This window comes from Callithrix jacchus, chromosome 22 (assembly GCF_049354715.1).
Source record: "Callithrix jacchus isolate 240 chromosome 22, calJac240_pri, whole genome shotgun sequence".
Lineage (NCBI taxonomy): Eukaryota > Metazoa > Chordata > Mammalia > Primates > Cebidae > Callithrix > Callithrix jacchus.
Window position 1 is genome coordinate 17,568,684 of NC_133523.1, and position 23,460 is coordinate 17,592,143.

A 23,460-nucleotide genomic window follows, 5' to 3' on the forward strand; every position below is an offset into this window, starting at 1 on the left:
GGCAAGGAGTCCGAGGAGACCAGCAGAGCAGCCCACAGGCGTTTATTGGGCCTGCATTCCCGCCTGCGCCTGGTTAGCGGCACCCACACTCGTCCACCACCATGTCCTCATACTGCCGCAGCACCACGTTATCGCTGTTGTCAAAGAAGAGCACGGAGATGGGCGACAGGCGCGCGGGCACGCAGCAGGGCAGGTCTGCGGCTCCCGGGGCGGCTGCGTGCATGAGCGCGCGCAGTACGGCGTGGTTGAGCGCAGGCGGACCCCCGGGCCCTGACAGCGCGGCGGGCAGCGCGCACTGACCCTGGCAATAGTTGGCCAGGAAGCCGCGCGGCGCGATGACCCAGCGGTGCCAGCCCACTTCGCGGAAGCTCACGTATAGCCGCCGCGCGCGACACGCGCCCCCGGGACCGCCGCCCAACACCGGTTCGGCGCCGCGCCGCGGCCGGGCAAGGGAGTGGCACAGGCGCGGGTCGAGGGTCACCAGGAGCAGCGAGGCCTCGGCCAGGCGCGCGCAGGCCGCAGGGGCCCGGGGGCGCAGCGCCAGCGCCAGGCGGAGGCTGCTCGGCCATGAGGCGTTGCGATCCCAGGCGGTGCCCAGCAGCTCTGCGCGCACCGGCGGCCCCAGGGTGGGCATCGCCTGGCGGAGCAGCACTGGCCCGGGGCTCGCGCCTGCGCCCTGGCCAGCCAGCGCCACGCTCAGCTCCCAGCCGCCCTCCGGAGCCTCTGCCGCCTCCGCGAAACGCAGCTCCAGGCGGGCCAGGCTTGAGCGCTCGGCGGGTTCCACAGCCGACAGGTCGAAGATGACGGTCCACTCGGGGCAATGCCCCGCAGCCGAGGCAGGCTCCGGGGCCCGGGTGGGCGCACCTGGGGAGGCAGGGACAGGATTCAGCTCACGCTGCGTCCCCGGCCTGCCTATGGGGTCTCGGTTGCGGACCGGCAGGAAGGTGAACGGTGGGGCTGGGGGTGCACCGTCGGTGGGAAGGGTATGAAGCGGCGGGGTGGGCTGATGGAGTGGGGGCAGGGCGTGAGTTCCAAGAAAGGCGCCCTGCAGGGTGAAGGGGTGGGGGCGGGCTGGCCTCTGTAGGGAACCCGCAGTGGCTCAAGCGTGCAATCCCAATACTTTGGAAGGCTAGGCGGGTGGATCACTTGAGGTCAGGAGTTTGAGACTAGCCTGACCAACGCTGTGAAACCCCATCTCTAGGAAGAGGGTGGCCGAAGTGGGAGACAAGAGCCAGCGCCTGGGCCCCTGGGGAAGCCATGCTGGGGTGTGGAAGTGACATCTGCAGGAAGGCATTAAATGGTGTCAAGCAGTGGGGGTGGGGATGGGGTGGGGACCTGGTCTTGGGAACCCCTTGGCGTCTGCAGCATGCAGAGGACGAGGAAGGGGTAGGGTGAGGTGGCCCAAGTTGCTAGCAGCCTGGACGGGGCAGGTGGGGACTCTCGGAACCTCTCGGGCACCCCCGCCCTGGAAGGTCTGGTCTCCGGGACCAGTGTCCCCAGCGAAAGTCCCACTCACCTCGGTCCGGGATGTGGCGCACAATGTTTCCGGCGACCCCCAGCTCCTCCACGTGGCACGGTTGCAGGGTGACCCCTGGGGACGTCCGTCGCGAGCCCGACCAGGTCTCTTGGGGGTCCCGGCGTCGAAACAGGCGCCACATGAGCGGGGGAACCGGCCGGAGCCTGGGGGTGCCCTGGGGTGCATCGTGCAACCCGAAAGCCTGGAGCAGGGCGGCGGTAGTGGGACCTGGGGGCACGGGGGCGCGGGTCTGGGGCAGCGAGGACAGCAGCAGGGCCAGGAGGAGGAGGTGGTGGTGGCAGCTGGGACCTTGCCGCGCCGGTGGCATCTTCCTTCCAGGCGATGGACAGTGTGTGTGCAGGGTCTGCCGCGGCGCGGGACCAGCGGGCTGAGGGCGGGGCCGGTGTCCCTAGAGGGGCAGGGGGGTCCTGGGGGGCGTGGCCAGGGAACAGAGGCAGGATGAGGCGGCGGGGGTCCCAAGGGAGGTGGCGGGGGCCCTAGAGGACCAGAGCTGGAGGAGGGGTTGGGGAAGCGCCAAGGACGGGGGCGTGCTCTTCGGGTGGGGCCGGGTCCACGGGGGCGGGGCCTAGGGGTTCAGAGGCGCTTGTCCTTCACCAGGCCGTTCCTCAGTGGCTTCCTGGGGACCAGAACCAGCGCAGGTTAGCCTGGGAGCCCCACGCAGCCGTCTGCCCCTCTGTCCCGCTGCTTCCCTGGACATTTCACACACCCGCATCTACTTTTACCCAGCCAGGCCACGGCCTCACCTTGTGGTTCCCTCCTCTCCTTCACCCTGCCCCGTAGGCACGTTTATCCTCCTGGCACCCTGGCACTTCCTCCTTGCTTCCTCCTCCCTAATTAAACCTAACTCTTCCCCTCCTCCCTGCCTCTCCAGGCTGCTGGAGGGCAAAAGCCACCCACCAGCCTGGACCTGACAACTTCACCCCCTCTGCCACACAACCCTTCTCTCCTCTGCTATCCTACCCCGCCCCACAAAGGCTAGTCCTCGGCTCCAGTGGCCCTGGCTGGCATCTGATGTCCTCCCTACTTCCCTTCCATGGTTTTTTTTGAGACTGGGTCTCACACTGTGGTCCAGGCTACAGCAGTGGCATGGTCATAGCTAGCTGTATCTTTGACCTCCAAGGCTCAATGGATCCTCCCACCTCAGCCTCCAGAGTAGCTGGGATTACAGGGGCATGCCACCATGCCCAGCTTTTTGGTTTGAGTCTCGCTGTTGCCCAGGCTGGAGTGCGGTGGCACTATCTCAACTCACTGCAACCGCTGCCTGCTAGATTCAAGCGATTCTCCTGCCTCAGACTGCCAAGTAGCTGGAATTACAGGCGGCTGCCACCACGCCCAGCTAACTTTTGTATTTTTTAGTAGAGACAGGGTTTCGCCATATCAGCCACGCTGGTCTTGAACTCCTGACTCAGGTGATCCCCCTGCCTCGACCTCCCAAAGTGCTGGAATTACAGCTGTGAGCTACCACGTCTGACCCCAACTAACTTTATTGTTTGAAACAAGGTCGATATGTAGCCCAGGCTGGTCTCAAACACCAGGACTCAAGCAGTCAGCCCGCCGCTGCCTCCCAGAGGGCTTTTGTCACTTTAATTTGCTCTCCCCTTAGGTGGAAGCCCAGCTTCTCTGCATGCATTTCATAGCCAGCTAGCTGTCCCCATCTGATGGTCCTTATCTGAGAGGAGATAAGCCCTGCTTGGACCTCCCATCTGTCACTTGTCTTCTGACTGCCTGCAGTCCTTGGGACTGTGAGTGGTGGGTCTTCATCCACCCTTGTGGTTTCTTGATTCTTCCCATAAACAAACCTCAGTGACACAATCTCCCCTTTTGGCTCTGAGGTGACTTCAGGGATTCCATTTCTGCACTGACACCTTTGGTACAACGGGTGGGGGGATGCCCTGGGGCTTACAGGAGACGAAGACACACCCTCACTGTGTTTTCCAGATGGCCCCCATGTGTCCCTATTCCTGCCCTCCAGGATGGTCTTTAGTATTTGCTAAAGGTTTCGAGGTCTTAGGCTAATTTCTCCACTCAGTTCCCACCGAGAGTGTAGATTTCCCTAATGGTAAAGTTTAGCATCTTTGGTGATGGGCGGGGCTTTTTATCAGAGCTTTCCTGCTGATTCTTGTTTGTTTGTTCTACACAAGCTTCAAAGTGTTCCCTACCCACTCAAAGGCAGCTGTCAGCATTTGCCTTTTGGGGTGTGGGTGGGGGTATACCCACCTTGGGGAAGAAGCATTTCTCTGTTTTCTTTTTCAGACGGAGTCTCGCTTTGTCACGCTTTGTCACCCAGGCTGGAGTGCAGTAGCGCAATCTCGGCTCACTGCAACTTCCGCCTCCTGGGTTGCTAGCCACCCGGATGGGGCAAGTAGCTGGGATCACAGGCACGTGCCACCACACCCGGCTAATTTTTGTATTTTTAGTAGAGACAGGATTTCACATGTTGGCCAGGCTGGTCTCGAACTCCTGACCTCAGGTGATCAGCCTGCCTCAGCTTCTCAAAGTGCTGGCATTATGGGCATGAGCCACCACGCGGCCAACATGGCCTTATTCTGATTGACACCTTTCGGCTTCTATCCACCACTGTGGTGAAAAGAGTCAGAGCAAGGGTGCAGAGAGAGAATGATGATGCAGGCACTTTCTAGATGTTTCTTCATAGATGAGGAGGAGAGGGAGACGGGGGGGGTGGGGGGGGCCCCTGGGGTCTTGCAAGGGTTTTGCCAGGAACTGCTGTCCACATTGACTAGTGTTCCAGAGAGGGAGTCTGGGGTGAAACTGGGGCTGCTTTGGGATTTTTTTTTGAGAGAGAGTCTTATTCTGTCGCCCAGGCTGGAGTGCAGTGGCACAATCTCAGCTCACCACAACCTCTGCCTCCCAGGTTCAAGCAATTCTCCTGCCTCAGCCTCCCGAGTAGCTGGGATTACAGGCATGCACCACCACGCCTGGCTAAGTTTTGTCTTTTTAGTAGAGACGGGTTTTCACCATGTTGTCCAGGATGGTCTCAAACTCATGACCTCATGATCTGCCCGCCTTGGCCTCCCATAGTGCTGAAATTACAGGTGTGAGCCACCTCGCCTGGCCTTGATTTGGGATATTTTAGAAGATGCTCAAAATGTCAAACGCAGAAGATGGAGAAAGGCCCTCAGGGGAACTTCATGAGCTGGGAGAGAAACGTGCAAGTTGGTGTGGATTAAGTGTGGGCAGAGAGGCTGGGTGCAGTGGCTCACGCCTATAATCCCAGCACTTTTTAGGAGGCTGAGGTGGGCAGATCACCTGAGGTGAGGAGTTTGAGACCATCCTGACCAATATGGTGAAACCCCATCTTAAAAACAAAAAAAATTAGGCAGGCATGATGGTGTGCTCTTGTAATTCCAGCTACTCAAGAGGCTGAGGCAGGAGAATCGCTTGAACACAGGAGGCAGAGGTTGTGGTGAGCCGAGATTGCACCACTGCACTCCAACCTGGGCAACAGAGCAAGACTTCATCTCAAAAACAAACAAATAAATGTGGGCAGAGAAAGGGCCCTGGTAGAGGAGGAGGTCAGCCGGGAGGCTGGAGAGACAGAGCAGGAGTGCAGGGCAAAGAAAGGGCATCAGGGACTGGGCGCAGTGGCTCATACATGTAATGACAGCACTTTGGGAGGCTGAGGCGGGCAGATCACTTGACCCTAGGCGTTCGAGATCAGCCTGGGGTCAAAAGAGAGAGAGATCAGCCTGAGCAACACAGTGAGACTCCATCTCTACAAAAAAATTAAAAATTATCCAGGGCCGGGCATGGTGGCTCATGCCTGTAATTCTAGGACTTTGGGAGGCTGAGATGGGCGGATCACCTGAGGTCAGATGTTCAAGACCAGCCTGGCCAACATTGTGAAACCTCATCTCTACTAAAATGAGGGAGCTGCGGTAGCTCAGGCCAGTTGTCCTGGCGCTTGAAGAGGCGAGGCTACGAGTTCAAGGCCAGCCTGGGCAACATGAGACCCAATCATTCATTAAAAGACAAATAAATAAATATAACAATTAGCTAGGCGTGGTGGCACACACCTGTAATCCCAGCTACTCGGAAGGCTGAGGCAGGAGAATCGCTCAAACCTGGGAGGCGGAGGTTGCAGTGAGCAGAGATTGCACCACTGCACTCCAGCCTGGGCAACAGAGTGAGACTCTGTCTCAAAAAAAAAAAAAAAAAGAAGGGGAGGGGACCCTCAGGGGTTAGCACCAAGAGAGCCACAGCGGGGAAGGACAGGAGTGGTCTTGGGGATGGGGGGAGGAAGATTGGGCACTGCTGGGTTTGAGGAGGACCCAGGAGGATCGAGGAGGAATTCTGCAACAAGGGAGGGAAAGAGGCTGATGAGGCCAGTGGAGAAGAGAGAAGAGTTCTCTCCTGGCTTGAAATGTCCTTGAATAGGCAAGTTGGGCGGACGTCCCTAGCCTCAGAGGGAGAGGGACTGTTGTCCACTGTAGCAGCAGGTGGACGTCCTCACCCGGACACCCCATCTTCTTGGGGACATGTTGGCCAGATGATTGGTGCAGGAGATGACTATGATGATGGGAAGCTGGTGCCCAGGAACCCTCAGGAGGGAAGATGTTCCGGCATGGGCCAGGCATAGGGGCTGAACTTGACAGTTTTCTATTTTTAGTTTGTGAAACAGGGTCTGGCTTTGTTACCTCAGCTGGAGTGCGGAGGTGCGATCAGGGCTCACTGCAGCCTCAACCTCCTGGGCTCAAGCCATCCTCCAGACCCAGCCTCCCACAGTGCTGGGATTACGGGCTCGAGTTGCCGTGCCCTGCCCAGTTCTTTAGACACTGCAGGGGTGGCAGCAGGTGCAGCAGAGGTGAAAATGGGATTTACGGAGTAGTGGGTGCAGGTCACCAGAGCAAGAGAGAGGTTAGAGTCCCTCAATGGATGGGCGGTCCTGGCAGCCCCTGAGAGGGCAGTGAGGGCTTTGGACAGAGGGGCTGGATCATGACAAGGACAAAGGAATGGCCACAGAAGGCTACACGCGTCAGTGTAGGAGGGAAGGGTACTGGCTATGCACATCATGAGGGGTCCCACGAGGAGCATGGGGAGGACAGGGAATTTGGGGTAGGGGTGCAGATGAGGGGACCCTGGAGGTGAGGCTGCTCAAGCAGCAGCAATGGAGGCCAGGCGCCGTGGCTCACTCCTATAATCCCAGCACTTTGGGAGGCTGAGGAGGGTGGATCACCTGAGGTCATGAGTTCAAGACCAGCCTGACCAACATGGAGAAACCCCATCCCTACTAAAAATACAAAATGAGCCAGGCGTGGTGGCACACACCTGTAATCCCAGCTACTCAAGAGGCCGAGACAGGAGAATCGCTTGAACCTGGGAGGCAGAGGCTGTGGTGAACTGAGATCACGCCACTGCACTCCAGCGTGGGCAACAAGAGTGAAACTCCGACTCAAAAAGCAAAAGCAGCAGCAATCGGGTGATATGGCGTGAGGAAGGGATTGAGCCAATTAATTGCTCTCTGATTTGCTTCATGCCTCCTGAGTTATCTAACAGTGGTTCTCAGTCTTTGTTTTCGTAAGGGTTTCAAACCTAATTGAATTTTCAGGACCTGGTGAAGTGGCTCACGTCTTTAATGTCAGCACTTTGGGAGGCTGAGGCAGGAGGGTTGCTTAAGGCCAAGAGTTTGAGACCAGACTGGATAACATAGATCCCGTCTCTACAGAAAAATTTAAAATTAGCTGGATGTGGCTGGGCGAGATGGCTCGTGCCTATAATCCTAGCACTGTGGGATGCTGAGATGGGTGGATCACCTGAGGTCAGGAGTTCAAGACCAGCCTGGCCAACATGGTGAAATCCCATCTTAGAAAAAAAATTAGCTGGATGTGATGGTGGGTGGCTGTGGTCCCAGCTACTTGAAAACCTAAGGCAGGAGGATCACTTGAGCCCAGGAGGTTGAGGCTACAGTGAGCTATGATTGAGCCAGTGCACTCCAGCCTGGGTGACAGAGTGGGACCCCAGCTCTAAAAAACAAAAAAGAAACAGGCCAGGTGCCGTGGCTCACACCTGTAATCCCAATAGTTTGGGAGGCTAGGCAGGTGGATCACTTGAGGTCAGAAGTTCGAGACCAACCTGGCCAACATGGTGAAACCCCATCTCTACTAAAAATCACTTCTTGGGCCTGGGAGGCAGAGGTTGCAGCCAGCCGAGATTGCGCCACTGCACTCCAGTCTGGAAGACAGAGTGAGACCCTGTCTTAAAAAAAAAAAAAAAAAAAAAAGAATTCTTGACTCATGCTCAAAGGGCAGTGCAATCCTAACACCCTCAAAAGGAGTCTGCCATGGCGTCTGCCAGAACCCACGTGACCCTGCCCCATCCCGTCTCAGTCAACATGAGCTGGAGCCAAAAGCCTTCAGTCATCTTTGATCCGTTTATTTCTGTTTCATCGACACCCAGGGTGGATCTGGTGGGGTCTCCCTTCCAAACAGGGTGGGGGTGTCTGACGGAGCCTCTACCCGGCTACAGCCCCGGATGTGTTAAACGCCTACATCTCACACCTCCTGTTCCAAACACCACCACTGAGCTCTGAGCCACTGCTGCCCTGAAACCATCATTCCCGGGTCACTGATGGCCCCCACTGGCCGAATCAGAGGGCCTGGCCGGTCAGTGCCTTCCAGGGCCTTCCACAACCTCTTGCCCTGTCTCAGCTCAAACACTCCTCGAGTTGCCTGAGACACCGCACGCCCCGACCTGCTTGTCACCAATTCTGCCTCCGTTCACCCCTGGCCCAGGTGCCCCCTAGCTCCACTGCCACCAGCTCCAGTGGGGACATGGGTAGGAGGTTCATGGTCCAGCCTGGCCAACAGCTAGTCCTCACCACTCACGGGGCCTCGGCTGGCCCACTCTGGCCACACCAGCCACCAGGCCTGACCCTCAGTGTCCCCACTGTTAAGACCCTGCCTGCCCCTCCCCGGCCTCACCCTCCCCTTCCTCACTGTCCTGTCTTTCAGGGCAGTTAACTCCGTGGCCACGTTGCATCGTCCACGCCTTTATTGCAGTCTCTGCTCTGCAGGAGGCTTGGAGGGCAGCATCCGCATCAGCCTCATGTGCTGCTGGGTCTTGGGGGCCTGCCCATGAGCGCTCGGACAGGTTTCACTAAAGGAAGGAACGCGGGGCGCAGGCCCCTCCACACTCACTCGGCTTTGCTGGGCTTCAGGCTCTGGGCCTCGGCTGCATCATACTCCCGAAGGTCTTTCAGCTCTTGAACCTGGCCCGTCAACACCTTGGCTGCAAACACCACGATGTACTGCGAGAAGGGAGGGGAGGCACAGGTGAGAAGGAAGTCCCCCCGATGCCATCCTGCTGATGGCTATGGGCTCTTGTCCCAGGCCCCCCCACTCCGCACAGGCTGAGTGCTGCCTAATGTGCCCTCCCCACGCCTGCCTGAGGAGGGGACAGGGATGGAAACGAGGAGGGCACAGGGATGGGGGCCAGGGCGGGACCACCGCTGTGGAGGACAGCCCGGGCTGACTCACCAGGAACCAGTAGAGGTTCATGAGGGTGAGCAGCAGCAGGAGTGCATTGAAAAAGAAGTAGAAGGGGATGTCAGGAACCGCACGCAGGCTGCAGTGACTCGTGGCATACAGGACCTTGAGTGGGAACCAGTAGAGGCGGAACCAGAACCTGTGGTGGGAGGAGACGGGAGGCCATGGGCAGAGGGAGACAGTGCCCCACCCAGTCCCTGTCCTGTCCCATCTGGACCCATCTCTGCCCCTTTGCCCCATCCTTGCCCACCTCTGCTCACGTGTCTCCACTCTTATTGTCATTCCTGTCCTGCTGGGCCCCGCCCACCTCACCGAGGCCCCACCCCACTCCCTGCCCAGTCCTTCCCCTTCCTGGCCCCACCCACCTCACCAAGGCTCCACTCCCTTTCCTGCCCAGTCCCTCTCCTTGTCGGGCCACACCCACCTCACTGGGCCACACCTCCTCCCTGCCTGGTTCTGTCCCTTTTCTGGCCACACCCACCTCACCAGGCCACACTTCCCATCCTGCCAGCACCCCATGCCACTCACCAGCTGAAGCCAAAGCTGAGGCAGCCCAGGTCTGCCACCAGGGCATGCCGCCGGTGGTAGGAGCCGCCGCGGGACTTGAAATAGATGTTGAGCTTAGTGAACTCAAGCTGCACGTCACTGATATCGTGCAGGAAAAGCACAAGGATGCCCACATTGTGGTACCTGGGGGAACAAGAAGCAGAGGGGAGAGGGTGGCTAACACTGGGGGACCCACCCTGCACTAAGGCCCCCAGCACAGAGCCCCTGTGCTACACCTCAGGCTCCCCATGGGCCTCTTCAAAGCCACCCTTCCTGGCTCACCTTTCCTGCCCATCTCCCCTTCCCAGGATACCCACGATGCCCTTTCCTCACTACCCTCCCTTAGCTCTGTAACCCCCAACCAGATCCTAGTATTCCCTGCCACAGTGTCCCCATGTGGCCCAGGAGGCTCCCTGGAAGTTTATTTTTCCTTTGTGACAGGGTCTCGCTGTTTTGGCCCAGGCTGGGGTGCAGTGGTGTGATCTCGGCTCACTGCAACCTCTGCCTCCTGGGTTCAAGCGATTCTCCTGCCTCAGCCTCCTGAGTAGCTGGAATTACAGGCACGTGCTACCATGCCCAGCTAATTTTTGTATTTTTAGTAGAGACGGGGTTTCACCGTGTTGGGGAGGCCAGTCTCGAACTCCTGACCTCATGATCCACCTGCCTCAACCTCCCAAAGTGCTAGGATTACAGGCGTGAGCCACCACACCTGGCCGGAATGGGAGGCTTTTAAAAATTATTTTTAAAACTGGCCAGACATGGTGGCTCAGGCCTGTAATCCCAGCACTTTGGGAGACTGAGGCAGGTGGCTCACTTGAGGTCAGGAGTTTGAGAACAGCCTGGCCAACATGATGAAACCCCGTCTCTACTAAAAATACAATAATTAGCCAGATGTAGTGGTGTGCACCTGTAATCCCAGCTACTTGGGAGGCTGAGTCAGGAGGATCGCTTGAACCCGGGAAATGGAGGTTGCAGTGAGCCAATATCGTGCCACTGTACTGTAGCCTGAACAACAGAGCAAGACCCTGCCTGAAAAAATAAATAAGTAAATAAATAAAATAATTTTAAAAATGTATTCATTTGAGACAGGGTCTCCCTATGTTGCCCGGGTTGAACTCAAATTCCTGGGCTCAAATGATCCTCCTGCCTCAGCCTCCTGAGTAGCTGGGGGCCACTGCTCCTGGAGTTTTATTTCAGGTTAATTCAAGTTGAAAGGGCCACCTCTTTGCTGCTCTATAATTGCGAGTTGTGTCTGCTTACTCTCTTACCACAGCTAGCGCGGCTAGTCCTGGGAATACTATGTGAGCAATGTATTTCATTTTAAAGTTTCTATCAGCCACACTTAACAATAACAAGAAAGGGAAAAGAACAGGTAAGATTAATTTTAATATATGCACTCTAGCCAGGCAAAGTGGCTCACGCCTGTCATCCCAGCACTTTGGGAGGCCGAGGCAGGCGGATCACCTGAGGTCGGGAGTTTGAGGCCAGCCTGGAGAAATCCCATCTCTACTAAAAATACAAAAATTTGGCCAGGCGTGGTGGCGCATGCTTGTAATCCCAGCTACTTGGGAGGCTGAGGCAGGAGAATGGATTGAATGTGGGAGGCGGAGGTTGTGGTGAGCTGAGATCACACCATTGTACTCCAGCCTGGGCAACAAGAGCGAAACTCTGTCTCAAAAAATAAATAAAATAATGCATTCTAATTAATTAAATATATCCAAAATATTGTCATTTCACTATGGAATTGAGGTAACAAGGCCAGGTGTGGTGGCGCATGCCTGTAATCCCCGCACTTCCGGGGGCTGAGGTGGGAGGACTGCTTGAGCGCAGGAGGTCCAGGCTGCAGTGAGCTATGGTCACGCCGCTGCACTCCAGCCTGGGTGACACAGTGAGACCCTGTCTCGAAAAAGAAAAAAGAGAAAAAAAAAGAGAGAGAGATAAAAGGGTGGATAAGACATGTTCACTCTTGCTTGTGTATGAGCGCTTTGAAACCGGGTGGCTTTTATACACACAGCACGCCGAGGCTTAGACAGACTCCGTCTGAAAGGCTCAGCGGCGGCATGGTGGGCTCTAGAACATCGGGGTGCGTCAATTGCGTTCACAGCCACACACCCATTGCTTGGGCGTGGCGGGGACTCAGGAACTCCTGTGTGTAACCCAGCTGATAAGGGGCAGAATCCGAGGAGCTGGGGGTGGCTGGGGGGAGGTGGGTATGGCTCTCTGGGCCAGTTTCACCACACCCTTGTGGAATCTCCCTCAGGAATCTCCAAGCCCACATCTCCTCCTCAGCCTTCCTCCCTCTGGCCTGTCCCCTCCTAGGACCCCTGAGTACTCAGACCTGCTGTAATCCCCTCCATGGCCTCCCCTATGCCCCTCACCAACAGCATCAGCCTCCGCATGCGGCTCGGGCTGGGCCTCGGCCTTTGCCACCCAATCCTGTCCTTACCGGAAGGCGTAGGAGGAGACGATGAGGACAAGGGTGACCACGTGGTGGACCAGCATGACCACCGAGTCCTTACGCCAGGTGTCCATGTACAGTGTGGCGTAGATGGAGTGGCCGTAGAAGCTTCCCTGGAGCAGGTAGGCAGCTGCAATGTCCCCTGGCACCTCCATGCCTGGTGTCCAGTCTGGGGAGAGCCAAATGTCGCAGTCAGGGGCCTGTGGAGCCTCGAGACACCCTCGAAGACATACGTGTCGTCCCAGAACCAGGGTAACCATACGTCTCTGATCGCTGGCTTTTCATTCCCAATTCTTTGTTTTTTGAGATGGAGTCTTGTTCTTGTTGCCCGGGCTGGAGTGCAGTGGCGTGATCTCAACTCACTGCAACCTCCACCTCCTGGGTTCAAGAGATTCTCCTGCCTCAGCCTCCCAAGTAGCTGGGGTTACAGGTGTGCATCACCACGTCTGGCTAATTTTTGTATTTTTTAGTAGAAACGGGGTTTCATCATATTGGACAGGCTGGTCCCAAACTCCTGACCTCATGATCCACCCGCCTCGGACTCCCAAAGTGCTGGGATTACAAGCTTGAGCCACCGCGCCCAGCTGGGATTCTAGAACAATGGAGCAGATAGGACAGAAAGTTCCTTTAGCTCCCCTGCCCCAACACACCTACAGATTTCCATTCCCCTGGCTTTAAGTGGCACATTTGCTGCAAATGCTGAACTAATGTGGACACATTATTGTCATTATATACATTTAAAAATTTATATCTATTTTTAGAAAGAGGGTCTTCCTCTGTAGGCTTTTATTCCAGTCAGGCTGATGTGCAGGGTTGTGATCTCAGTTCACTGCAGCCTCCACCTCCTGGGCTCAACTGATCCTCCCACCTCAGCCGCCCAAAGTGCTGGGATTACAGGCATGAGCAACTGCGCCTGCCCCTTTTCCGTCTTTGTCTTAACAGGCCCCTGCCTTGTGGGTGTCCTGGGCCCCCTCCCTACAAATCCCAGGCTCTGACAGAGGTGACCGCCCATCGAGCCTTGCCGTGCCACCAAGCACAGGGTCTCCCACCAAGCGGCTCCTGCCTCACCTTGCCGTCCTCCTGCCTCCTGGTGCACCTGACCACCACACTGAGGTGACAGGTGCACCCCAGCCCACCCCACCACATCCCCCTTCTCCCCTCCTCAGCCACATCCCCAGGGGCTGCCAGACACCAAAGTCAAGGGCCATGCTCTAGCTGGGCATGGTGGCTCATGCCTATAATCCAAGCTTTTTAAGAGGCTGAGGCAGGAGAGTTGCTTGAGTCCAGGAGTTCAAGACCAGACTGGGCAAACAACATGGTGAGACCCTCTCTCTGCAAAAAAAAATATATAAAAATTAGCCAGGTGAGGTGTCACATGCATGTAGTCCCAGCTACTCGGGAGGCTGAGGCAGGAGGATCACTTGAGTCCTGGAGGCAGAGGCGGTTGCATGAGCTGAGACCTTGCCACTGCACTCCAGCCAAAAAAAAAAAAAAAAAAAAAAGGGGCGGGGGGCCATGCTGTGCTCTGCCTACACTAACCTGGAACTCTCTGGGGGTTGCACCCTGATCACTGGCCACTCCCTCTCTGCAGACCCCCAAGACAAGCCCCCCAGCCTCCATCTGGAGCTTCCTGCCCCCGGCCTCAGTGACATGCCCTGGAACCCAGCTGCCCCCAGATGGCCCCAAGCACCACCTGTGAAAAGTTTCAACTTGGTCTGGCCCCTTCTGCAGTTGAGTTACACAGGGACTGCACCCCCATCAAGGGTCCGACCTCTTTGAACCACGCCACCCTCACCCCAGTCCAGGCACTGCTGTCTCCTTCCTGCATATCCCCAGTGATCCCTGGCCCCCATGCCTGTTTGTCCACTGTCCTCACACAGCCCTGATGGCCGTGAACACACAGTCACCATGACCCAGCAAGTCCACTAAGTGTGTGCCTGAAAATGGAAAACAGGGACTCAAACAGATACTCATGTGCCCATGTCCACAGCAGCACACAACCAAAAGGCAGACACGACCCGAATGTCCATCAGCAGATGAATGAAGGATAGGATACATCCACACAGTGGAATACTATGCAGCCATGAAAAAGAATGAAGCACGGATGCATGTTACAATGTGGGTGAAACCCCAAAACATGATGCTAAGTCAGAGAAGCCAGACACAAAAGGCCACAGGCAAATCTACAGACAGGAAGCAGATTGGTGGGTGCCAGGGCTGGGGGAGGGGAATGGGGAGTGTCTGCTGATGGGGATGGGGTTTCCTTTTGTAGGGGATGAGAATGTTCCCAAGCTAGACTGAGGGCTGGTTGAACAAAGCTAAATATATAAAAGCTGATGAACCGTTCACTTCAAAGTAGTTAGTTTTTGGCCGGGTGTGGTGGCTCAGGCCTGCTGTAATCCCGGAACTCTGGGAGGCGGAGGCGGAGGCGGAGGCGGGTCACACGGCACCGCTGTGCTCCAGCCTGAGCACCAGAGTGAGACCTTGTCTCTAAACAAGATCAAACAAGACAAACAACAAAATCCTCCCCTATCTACACCCTCTTCCAGAATCACCTGAGATCAGGATTTCGAAACTGGCCAACATGGCAAACTCCATCTCTACTAAAAATATAAAAATTACGGGAGGCCGAGGCAGGAGAATTGCTTGAACCTGGGAGGCGGAGGTTGCAGTGAGCCAAGATCGCGCCATTGCACTCCAGCAATGGAGCAAGACTGTCTCAAAAAGAAAAAAACCACAAAAATTAGCTGGGCGTGGTGGCACATGCCTGTAGTCCCAGCTACTCCGGAGGCTGAGGCACTAAAATCGCTTGAACCCGGGAGGTGGAGGTTACAGTGAGCTGAGATCTCACCATTGTACTCCTGCCTGGGCAACGGAGAGACTCCATCTCAAAGTAAAATAAATAAATACATAAATAAAACGGTTAATTTTTTAAAATTGGGGTGAGATGTGGCAAAAATCTACCATCAAAGCCATTTGTTAAGTACACATTGTCGTGCATCAGCAAACATCAGCGGCCACCTCCAGAACGCTCTCCTCCGCAGCTGAAACTGTCCCCGGTAAACAGTCTCACATTCCCCTCCCCCAGCCCTTGGCACACCCCCCCATCCCACTTTCTCTCTAAGTGGGATGACCCTGGGAATCTCATGTAAGTAGAGTGACACAGTATTTGTCTTTTTGTGACTGGCTAAATTGCCTAATTTCACGTTACATAATTTTTATCTCAATAAAAAATGCAGGCCTGGCGAGGTGGCTGACGCCTGTAATCCCAGCTACTCAGGGGGCTGAGGCAAGAGAATCACTTGAACCCAGGAGGCAAAGGCTGCAATGAGTGGAGATTGCACCACTGCGCTCCATCCTGGGCGACAGTGAGACCCTTGCTCTGTCACTTAGGCTGGAGTGCAGTGGTGGGATCTCGGCTCACTGCAATCTCCGCCTCCTGGATTCAAGCAATTATCTTGCCTCAGCCTCTCGAGTAGCTGGGAGTACAGGCCGGCTCATTTTTATATTTTTAGTAGAGATGGGGTTTGCCCATGTTGGCCAGGCCAGACTGGTCTCAAACTCCTAGCCTCAAGTGATCTGCCTGCCTCAGCCTCCCAAAGTGCTAAGATTACAGGTGTGAGCCACCACGCCCAACCACCTTCCAGAATTACAGTGAAAATTGGGTGAAACTCCAAAATGCCCTGATCCTCTCCATCTTGACTCTCCAGAAACATCCGAGCTGGAGCTTTTGCCCAGGGCCACCTCACTGGATCTGCTGCCCACCTTTCAAAAGGGGGCCCCCACCCCTCCTGCAGCTTTACCTCCCACAGGATGGGGGATGTCCTGGCTCAGTTCAGGAGTCTCAACTCTCCTCTCCCTCCTTTTTTTGTTGTTGAGAAAGGGGATCACTCTGTCGCCCAGGGTGGAGTGTATCGGTGTAATCTTGGCTCATTGCAGCCTCGACTTCCCGGCCTCAAGTAATCCTCCTGCCTCAGTCTCCCAAGAAGCTGGGACCACAGGCTGGCGCCATCTTATCCAGCTAATTTATTTATTTTTTGTAGAGATAGTGTCTCACAATATTCTCCAGGCTGGTCTTGAACACCTGGGCTCAAGTGATCCTCCCACCTCGGCCCCCGAAAGCACTGGGATTCCAGAATTGAGCCACTTCGCCCGGCCCTGAATCCAAAATCTTGGTCTCCCCGACCAGCCCCCGTCTGACAAGACCCAGGCATTGTCCCCACCCTCTTCTTCTCTTTCACATCACCTCTAGGTGGCAGTGAATACTATCAGCTCTGCCTTCTCAACGTTTCTCAAATCAGCCACTTTGCTGCTATCCCCTCCCCTCAGCTCAGGGCTCCAGCTCTTGCCGTCAACCCCCTCCTGGACCCTGGGGCAGGTGCCCAACCTAGGGTGACGTCCTTCCTCTGCCCCAGCCCACAGGTAAATGACAAATCCTGACCCTGGCCTCCGAGGCCTGGAAGGCATGGTCCCCACTCACCTGTACAGCAGTCCCTGCCTCTCCTGCCTGCCCCGGGCTTCTCCAGGCCCTCACTCCCTTTCAGTGGGGCTGAACACTGCCCCTCCCCACCTCCCCAACACCACACACCGCCTCTTCTCTCCACACAGGTGTTCTCATTGGCACTTACTGCTGTTGATAGACTATGTACCTCACTGGTGCCCCTGCCACAAGGCCAGCTTGAGGAGGGTACAGGGCTTTCTCTGACCGGTTCCTAACTGTGTCTCAGCTGTGGCATACAATAGGGGCTCAGTAAATGCACATGGAAATAATCAGCTAACTTGTCAGTATCATTTACAGAAAGCAACTAAAGCTGAGCGAAGTGGCTCACACCTGCAATCCCACCACTCTGGGAAGCCGAGGGGGGAGGACTGCTCCCACCCGGGAGCCAGAGTTCAAGACTAGCCTGGCCACAGAGTGAGACTCCATTTCTACCAAAAAACACACAAAAACTAGCTGGGCACAGTGGGGCACACCTGTGGTCCCAGCTACTTGGAAGGCTGAGGTGGGAGGATCACTTGAGCCCAGAAGTTGAGGCTGCAGTGAGCCACAAGCGCCCCAATGCACTCCAGCCTGAGCAATAGAGTAAGACCCAGTCACCAAAGAAAAAAAGAAACTAGGCTCGGTGGGGTGGTCACACCTGTAATCTCAGCACTTTGGGAGGCAAGGTAGGTAGATCACGAGGTCAGGAGTGCGAACTGGCCTGGCCAAGATGGTGAAAGCCCAACTCTACTAAAACTACAAAAGTTAGCCGGGTGTGGTGGCGCGTGCCTGTAGTCCCAGAGCTACTCAGGCGGCTGAGGCAGGAGAATTGGGGAGGCGGATGTTGCAGTGAACTGAGATGGTGCCACTGCACTCTAGCCTGGGGGACAGCAAGATTCCTTCTCAAAAAATAAAATAAAAAGAAACTAGAGGCAACATGCCCAAAATGTTAAGAGGCGCCGGGCGCAGTGGCTCACACCTGCAATCCCAGCACTTTGGGAGGCTGAGGTGAGCGGATCACCTGAGGTTGTGAGTTTGAGACCAGCCTAACCAACATGGAGAAACCCTGTCTCTACTAAAAATACAAAACTAGCCAGGCGTGGTGGGGCATGCCTGTAATCCCAGCTACTCAGGAGGCTGAGGCAAGACAACTGCTTGAACCTGGGATGTGGAGATTGCGGTGAGCTGAGATCATGCCAGCGCACTCCATCCTGGGGACAAGAGTGAACCTCTGACTCAACGACAAGTTCAGAGCAGTCGGTCAGGGGTCATGCGTCTACAAGGAAACTGAGTGACTGCTAACACCTCCCCTCTAGGGATTCAAGGTGCATGGCATGAGAAAAGTGGCCTCATGGGTGGCACCAGGAGCCCTCTAGGCTGTTGGCATCACATGGCAGGAAACACCTATCATGTGTATCCTGGTGGTCCTCAAAGGGCAGAGAAGCTGCAGCCCCTACTGCCCCAGTGCATATGTGGTCTCCTACATCAACCTGCCCAGTGGCAATGCTGACCCTGCCCTGCATTCTCTGCCAGGGCAGGTCACACAGAGCACACTGCAGTCACCTTCCTGCACAGCCACCCAGAGCTCAAGCCACATCCAATCTTTTTTTTTTTTTTTTTTTTTTCAGACAAGGTCTCGCTGTTGCCCAGGCTGGAGTGTAGTGGCTCGACCCCAGCTCGCTGCAACCTCTGCCTCCCAGGTTCATCATGCGATTCTCCCACCTCAGCCTCCCAAGTAGCTGAGATTACAGATGTGCACCACCACATCAGGCTAATTTTTTGTAGAAATGGGGTTTCACCATGTTGCCGCGGCTGCTCTTAAACTTCCGGGCTCAAGGGATCCTTCCACCTTTGCCTCCCAAAGTGTTAGGGTTACAGGTGTGAGCCAGTGAGCCACTGCCTGGCCCACTTCTCACCATTTTTTTTCCCAGAGATGGAGTCTCGCTGTCACCCAGGCTGGAGTGCAGTGGCACGATCTCGGCTCACTGCAACCTCCGCCTCCCGGGTTCAAGCGATTCTCCTGCCTCAACCTCCCCAACAGCTGGGATTACAAGCATGTGCCACCATGCCTAATTTTTGTATTTTTAATAGAGATGAGGTTTCACCATGTTGGCCATGCTGGTCTTGAACTCCTGACCTCAGGTGATCCACCTGCCTCAGCCTCCCAAAGTGCTGGGATTACAAGTGTGAGCCACCGCGCCCGGCCTCATCATCTTTATCTCCTCACCAAGATGGTACAAGCCACGGGGAACCTCCCACCTCCACAGGCAGCCAGAGGAAGCATTTTATCATGCACAAAACCCAATCCTCTCCAGGCGGTGCTTAAAAACATCACATTCAGGATGGAACTCCAACTGCTCTCCTCAGCTCTCTGCAGCCACCCTCCTCCTGTCCCCATGCAATGTGAGTGCCTCTGGGCCTCTGCACATGCTGTTACCCCCCACCCGGAAGGCCTGCCTGGGCCCACACAGGGGTCCCTCCTCCAGGATGTCTTCCCTGAGCTCTGACAGGGCCAGATAACCCCCTTTCCTGTCCCCATGGATCACCCTTGTCAGGCTTAACTTCTGAGACACCTATAGGAGCTCTGATTCTGATAAGTGTCCCCTTACACCGTTCTATCTTTCTCTTTTCTGATAAGAGACAGGGTCTCACTCTGTCGCCCAGGCTGGAGTGCAACGGCTCCCTGCGGCCTCCAGCTCCTGGGCTCCAGCGATCCTCCCACCTGTGCCTCCCAAGTAGCTGGGACCACAAGCACCGTCACTGCCTAGCTTCTTTGTGTTTTAAGCAGAGCCCTCCCCACCATCCCCTCAGGGCCCCTACCGTAGAATACAGATGGTGGGTCATGGAAGAAGGGGTAGTCGGTGCCAAAAAGCAGGTAGGCACTGTAGCTCCAGCTGCCCAGGTAGAAGAGAAACTTCCAAGCACTCTCGGGCATCTTGGCGGCATCTCTGGGCTGGAGGCGGCACCGCTTCGCTAGGGGCTATGAGGGAGAAGGCAGGCAGGCAACCGCTGGTGCTGGAGACCAGAGACTGCTTCTCCAGGGTAGGGAAACTCTGGCCTGGAGAGTCCCTGGAGTGGCCCAGGGACTCTCCAGGCGGGGCAGCACTGGGAAGGCCCATCCCCCTTGCCCGAAATCACCTGGAGTGTAAACAGAACCCATGGGCACCTGCCAAGGCTAAACTTAGTGTCCAGCTGTCCGCCGCAGTGGCGCTGGAAGGGGAGTCGGGGGGAAACCCCGAGGGGAGAGGAGGGGAACAGGAGGGCTCTGGGGCCGGGAGGGCGACACTGGGGCTTATAGCGAAGGAGAGAGATGGATGGGTCAGCCTAGGGGAGTTGGGCTGCTGGGGGTGACTCATGAAGGGAACAAGGAGGGGTTCCACGAACCAAAGTGCAGAGGAAGCTGCGGGCTCCAAGGCTGGGGTTGGGGAGTACGTAGGGGGGTGCTCAAGCTCCCTGGGGGCGGGGTTTGAGCTGCCCGTCTCTGGAGACGCCCCGCCCCTTCACAGAGGCTGCGGGGGCCGGAGCCCAGAGCACCCAGCATCTTGGGGAACACAGGGAGCCCCATGGGAACGATGCAGAAGAGAGAAGAACTTGAGAGGAAGCCGCCGTCTCAGCCGGGGAGTTTGGGGAGACCAGAGAATAGAGGGCTGAGGGAGACTGGGGGGAAGGTATGGCGGGGACATGGGAACCTGGGGGCAATGAAAGGAGAGTAGGGGCTGGAGGAAGGAAGAGGGGACAGGCCGCGGAAAGGGTGTCACAGGCGAGCTGAGACCCTAGGGAGCATCAGGAGTGCAGAGGAAGCTGCCGGCTCCAAGGCTGGGGTTGGGGAGTGCAGTGGGGCACGCTCAAATTCTCTAGGAGCTGGGCTGGAGCAGCCCGGACAAGCTCCGCCCCCTTCCCCCGAAGCTGAGGGGGACGGAGCCCAGAGCACCCAGTAGTTGTCATGGAGACAGCTGGAGCCCGCTCCGGTAACCCCTGGCAACCAGGCTGCTGCCAAAAAGATGAGCTTTGGAGCACCCAGCAGCCCCTCCACCCATTTCTGGAGAAGGGCGAGCCTGGAATTTGGGCGAGCACCCCACCCAGGCTGGGGACGGCCCCCTGGCTCTGCCAAGAGGCTAGTCCTAGAGTGGCCACATCCTCCTGCCCCCAGGGTCGGGGGTGGGGGCCTTGCCCTCCTGGGCCTCGGGCTTCCCAGCTAGAAATTGGGAAGAAGGCAGGGGCAACAAGCAGGATAAAGAGCACTGTGGACCCAGGGAGGGGCCCTGGACAGCCTGTCTTCCCTCCCGCAGTAGGGGGGTGGCTGGGGTCTCTCCCCCATATGGGTGATATGGGGACGGGAGTGGGGGGAGTGGCAGTCTGATAACGGCCCATCCTCAATCTAACAAGGGCCAGCCTCTTCCCGGCCAGCAGAGAAAGGCCCCTTTGTTGGCCCAGGGCACACTGTCCCTGCACCCTCCAGTCAGACGGGCTGGGTGACACCAGCTGGTCCATGGGGGTGTCCAAGCCAAGCTAAAGGCCCAAACACTTTGCCACCAGCTCCTGCCACAGCGACCCCTCCCCAGGGAAGGGAGTGGGGTCAGGCGCCAATGTCACCACCGTGGTCAGTCTTCCGCAGGGCGATGGTCTCAGCAGAAACTGGGGAATTCTGCTGTCGCCTCTTGGAGGCAGCACAGTGCAACCCTGAAACCCCGGGCCTTGTCACTGTCAAGGGAGCGACCACTGGCGTGGCCGGAGCGCCCAGGCCTTTGCCATCCCTGGTCGGAGGGTGGCGCTGACCCCAGACAGGCACAAGGCAGCGACCAAGCAGCTCCTGCCTCTTCCCGATTGCAGCGGGCAAGCCGAGCAGGGACCCCGCAGAAAACGGGCAGCGGACCCCGCTCCGGGCCAGAGCCAAGCCTACATGGCCGGGAGGCGAAAGGCGCAGGCGGCCGTGGTGCGCCGTGTCCTCCCTGTCCCGGTCCTGGGCTTCTCAGTGCCCTGGCTCGGCACTGCCGGAAAGAGCGCACGGTGGCCCAAGCCATCTACCGCGCGGGCCCCCTGGTCCCAAACTGACCGGAAAGGCTCGTGCCTTGGTCCCCCATGTCTCAAACACCCCACCGTCTCGGGCCCCCTTGTCCCAGACTCACCCCAGCCCGCCACACCCCCGCATCAACCCAGGTCCCCCATGCCGCACTGACTCAAAGGGGCACGCGGCGGCCCGAGAGACCCCGTCCCGGGGTTCCAACATCCCGGGCCCCTCCAGCCCGAGGCCCCCACCCACGTTCCGGCGACCCCCTCATCCGCAGCAGCCAGCGCTGGGAGAAAGGGACGCGCGGCGGCCCGAGATCCCCGGTCCCGGCTTCCCCCAGTCCCGGGTCCCCTCGTCCCGGCCCCCCGCCACACTGACCCGAAAGAGGCGCGCGGTGGCCGCGGAGCGCAGAGCGGTCCAGCCCAGCGCGCCGAGGGCCAGCAGCAGCAGCTCGGGCGGCGCCAGGTGCGCGTTCTCGGCCAGGCCGCGGCGCGCCAGCCCCCAGCCGCAGTCCGTGCAGCCCCGAGCCGCCGCCAACGCGCTGCCCCAGCCGCGCCGCACTAGCTGCGCGTAGCTTGGCATGGGCTCGGGCCCAGTCGGCCCTGCCGCCAGCCCTGCCGCCGCCATGCCGCCCGCTAGCCCGCCGTCCCCGTCGCCTGCGCCCGCCCGCGGTAGCCGCCGGAGCCGCGCGCCCCGCGTCACGCGCCGCAGCTGGGCCGGGGGCGCGCGGGCTGGAGAGCCTAGGGCGGAGGGGCGGGACTGGCGCAAGCTCCACCCCTCCGGGGGCGCGGCCGGGGGGCGGCCAGGGGGGACGCGCGGTGCCCCTGAGGCGGGCCCGCGCCCCTGCTTGTTTCCCAGCAGAGAAACCAAGGCGCGGGGGAAGGGGACCGGAGCCAGCTGGGCGCCCACTGGACCTGGACCCCGAGAGCCCCGCGCCCGGCCGTGTCGCGCCCCCATGCCCGCCCCGCTCGCCCCCGGCTCCCTCATCCCATCGCGCAGTGCCCGTGACGAGGGGCACAGGGGACACTAGCAGGCAGTCCCCTCGGCCAGCCACCCTCGCTCCTCCCAGCCCTCCAGAACACCAGTCCCACTTCATCGCTCCGGCAGGCTGGGACCTCACCGTTCCCGGAGCCCTCGCTCCTCCTCAAGGACCCGAGGCCTGGCACGCCTTGGCACAGTCTCAGGACCATCCCGTGGCCTTCCCGCATTCAGGCGTGGGCTCAATGAAACAGTCTCATTCTTCAAAAGGACATGCCCCGCACCAGGGCATTGGGAAGAGCACCTCGTGGAGACAGACGCAGCCCTCTGTCCCACACCAGGGGCCTTGCAGTGAGGTTCCAGCCTGGACACTTCCCAGGCCTCTTCTTCTCCAGGTCTGCACAGTGGGCTATTGGGACTCAAAGGTGTGATGAGGGCTACTGAGATTAGGGGGTTCTCTGAGGGTCACTTGCTGCTCTGTGACCCTGGGGAACCCAGCAGGCTTCCTCATGTGTTAACCTCCCCCTGAGGGCCATCAAGGGAGACACTGGTCACCCCTGTTGGGACCGCCACCTCCCTTGGCACTGCTGCCCCCCCTTCTCCCAGCCCCCAGGACATCCCCACACCTGGCCCGAAAGGTGCAGGATGCAGAGATGAGCCCTGTAGCGCCGAGCTGGCTCCCACACACCCGCACCTGACCTGCGGGGCACAGGTGAATATACCTTCCCCTTGACTCAATCCCAGCTCCTACAACACAGCCAGGTGACCCCAACTTCAGGTGTGCCTGCATCCGGCCACTTCTCTGCACCTGCACATCCTTGCCCCCACCCAACCTTCTGGGGGTTCTGTCTGGTATCCTAGCCTCCCACAGAGGCCAGGAGGAGGCTGTGACACTGTTGGGCTTGTTCCTCCTCTGCTGGCAGCCCTCCATGGCTCCCTTCCCACTCAGGA

At 57.9% G+C, this 23,460-nt stretch overlaps 2 protein-coding genes across 3 annotated transcripts; both read right to left on the minus strand.

The window, feature by feature from the left end:
* Window positions 1-25: 25 nt before the first annotated feature.
* GDF1 (growth differentiation factor 1) lies at window positions 26-2,049 on the minus strand. The gene is made up of 2 exons (XM_054249897.2): window positions 1,517-2,049; window positions 26-864 (listed from the first exon to the last, which is right to left on the minus strand). The coding sequence occupies exons 1-2, from the start codon at window positions 1,842-1,844 to the stop codon at window positions 74-76; spliced, it is 1,119 nt and encodes a 372-aa protein (XP_054105872.2). The 5' UTR covers window positions 1,845-2,049; the 3' UTR covers window positions 26-73.
* Window positions 1,517-22,240, minus strand: CERS1 (ceramide synthase 1). 2 transcript variants are annotated; one of them, XM_035285785.3, is made up of 7 exons: window positions 21,910-22,240; window positions 19,344-19,503; window positions 12,032-12,212; window positions 9,568-9,729; window positions 9,031-9,178; window positions 8,692-8,801; window positions 1,517-2,153 (listed from the first exon to the last, which is right to left on the minus strand). In XM_035285785.3, the coding sequence occupies exons 1-7, from the start codon at window positions 22,156-22,158 to the stop codon at window positions 2,111-2,113; spliced, it is 1,053 nt and encodes a 350-aa protein (XP_035141676.1). In that variant the 5' UTR covers window positions 22,159-22,240; the 3' UTR covers window positions 1,517-2,110. The 2 variants fall into 2 exon arrangements, with proteins under 2 accessions (XP_035141676.1, XP_054105871.1); XM_054249896.2 differs by lacking the exon at window positions 1,517-2,153 and adding an exon at window positions 7,912-8,096.
* Between the last annotated feature and the right edge of the window lie 1,220 nt (window positions 22,241-23,460).

What these genes read in the sequence shown, in the direction of transcription:
- GDF1 (XM_054249897.2), bottom strand. Translation starts at nt 1,844, where the DNA reads ATGCCACCGGCGCGGCAAGGTCCCAGCTGCCACCACCACCTCCTCCTC. An exon ending in GCGCCACATCCCGGACCGAG is followed by an intron (nt 865 to 1,516) that starts GTGAGTGGGACT and finishes CTGCCTCCCCAG; the next exon opens with GTGCGCCCACCCGGGCCCCG.
- CERS1 (XM_054249896.2), bottom strand. Translation starts at nt 22,158, where the DNA reads ATGGCGGCGGCAGGGCTGGCGGCAGGGCCGACTGGGCCCGAGCCCATG. An exon ending in CCCACCATCTGTATTCTACG is followed by an intron (nt 12,213 to 19,343) that starts GTAGGGGCCCTG and finishes GGCTCTCCCCAG; the next exon opens with ACTGGACACCAGGCATGGAG. An exon ending in GTCTCCTCCTACGCCTTCCG is followed by an intron (nt 9,730 to 12,031) that starts GTAAGGACAGGA and finishes TTGTTCCCCCAG; the next exon opens with GTACCACAATGTGGGCATCC.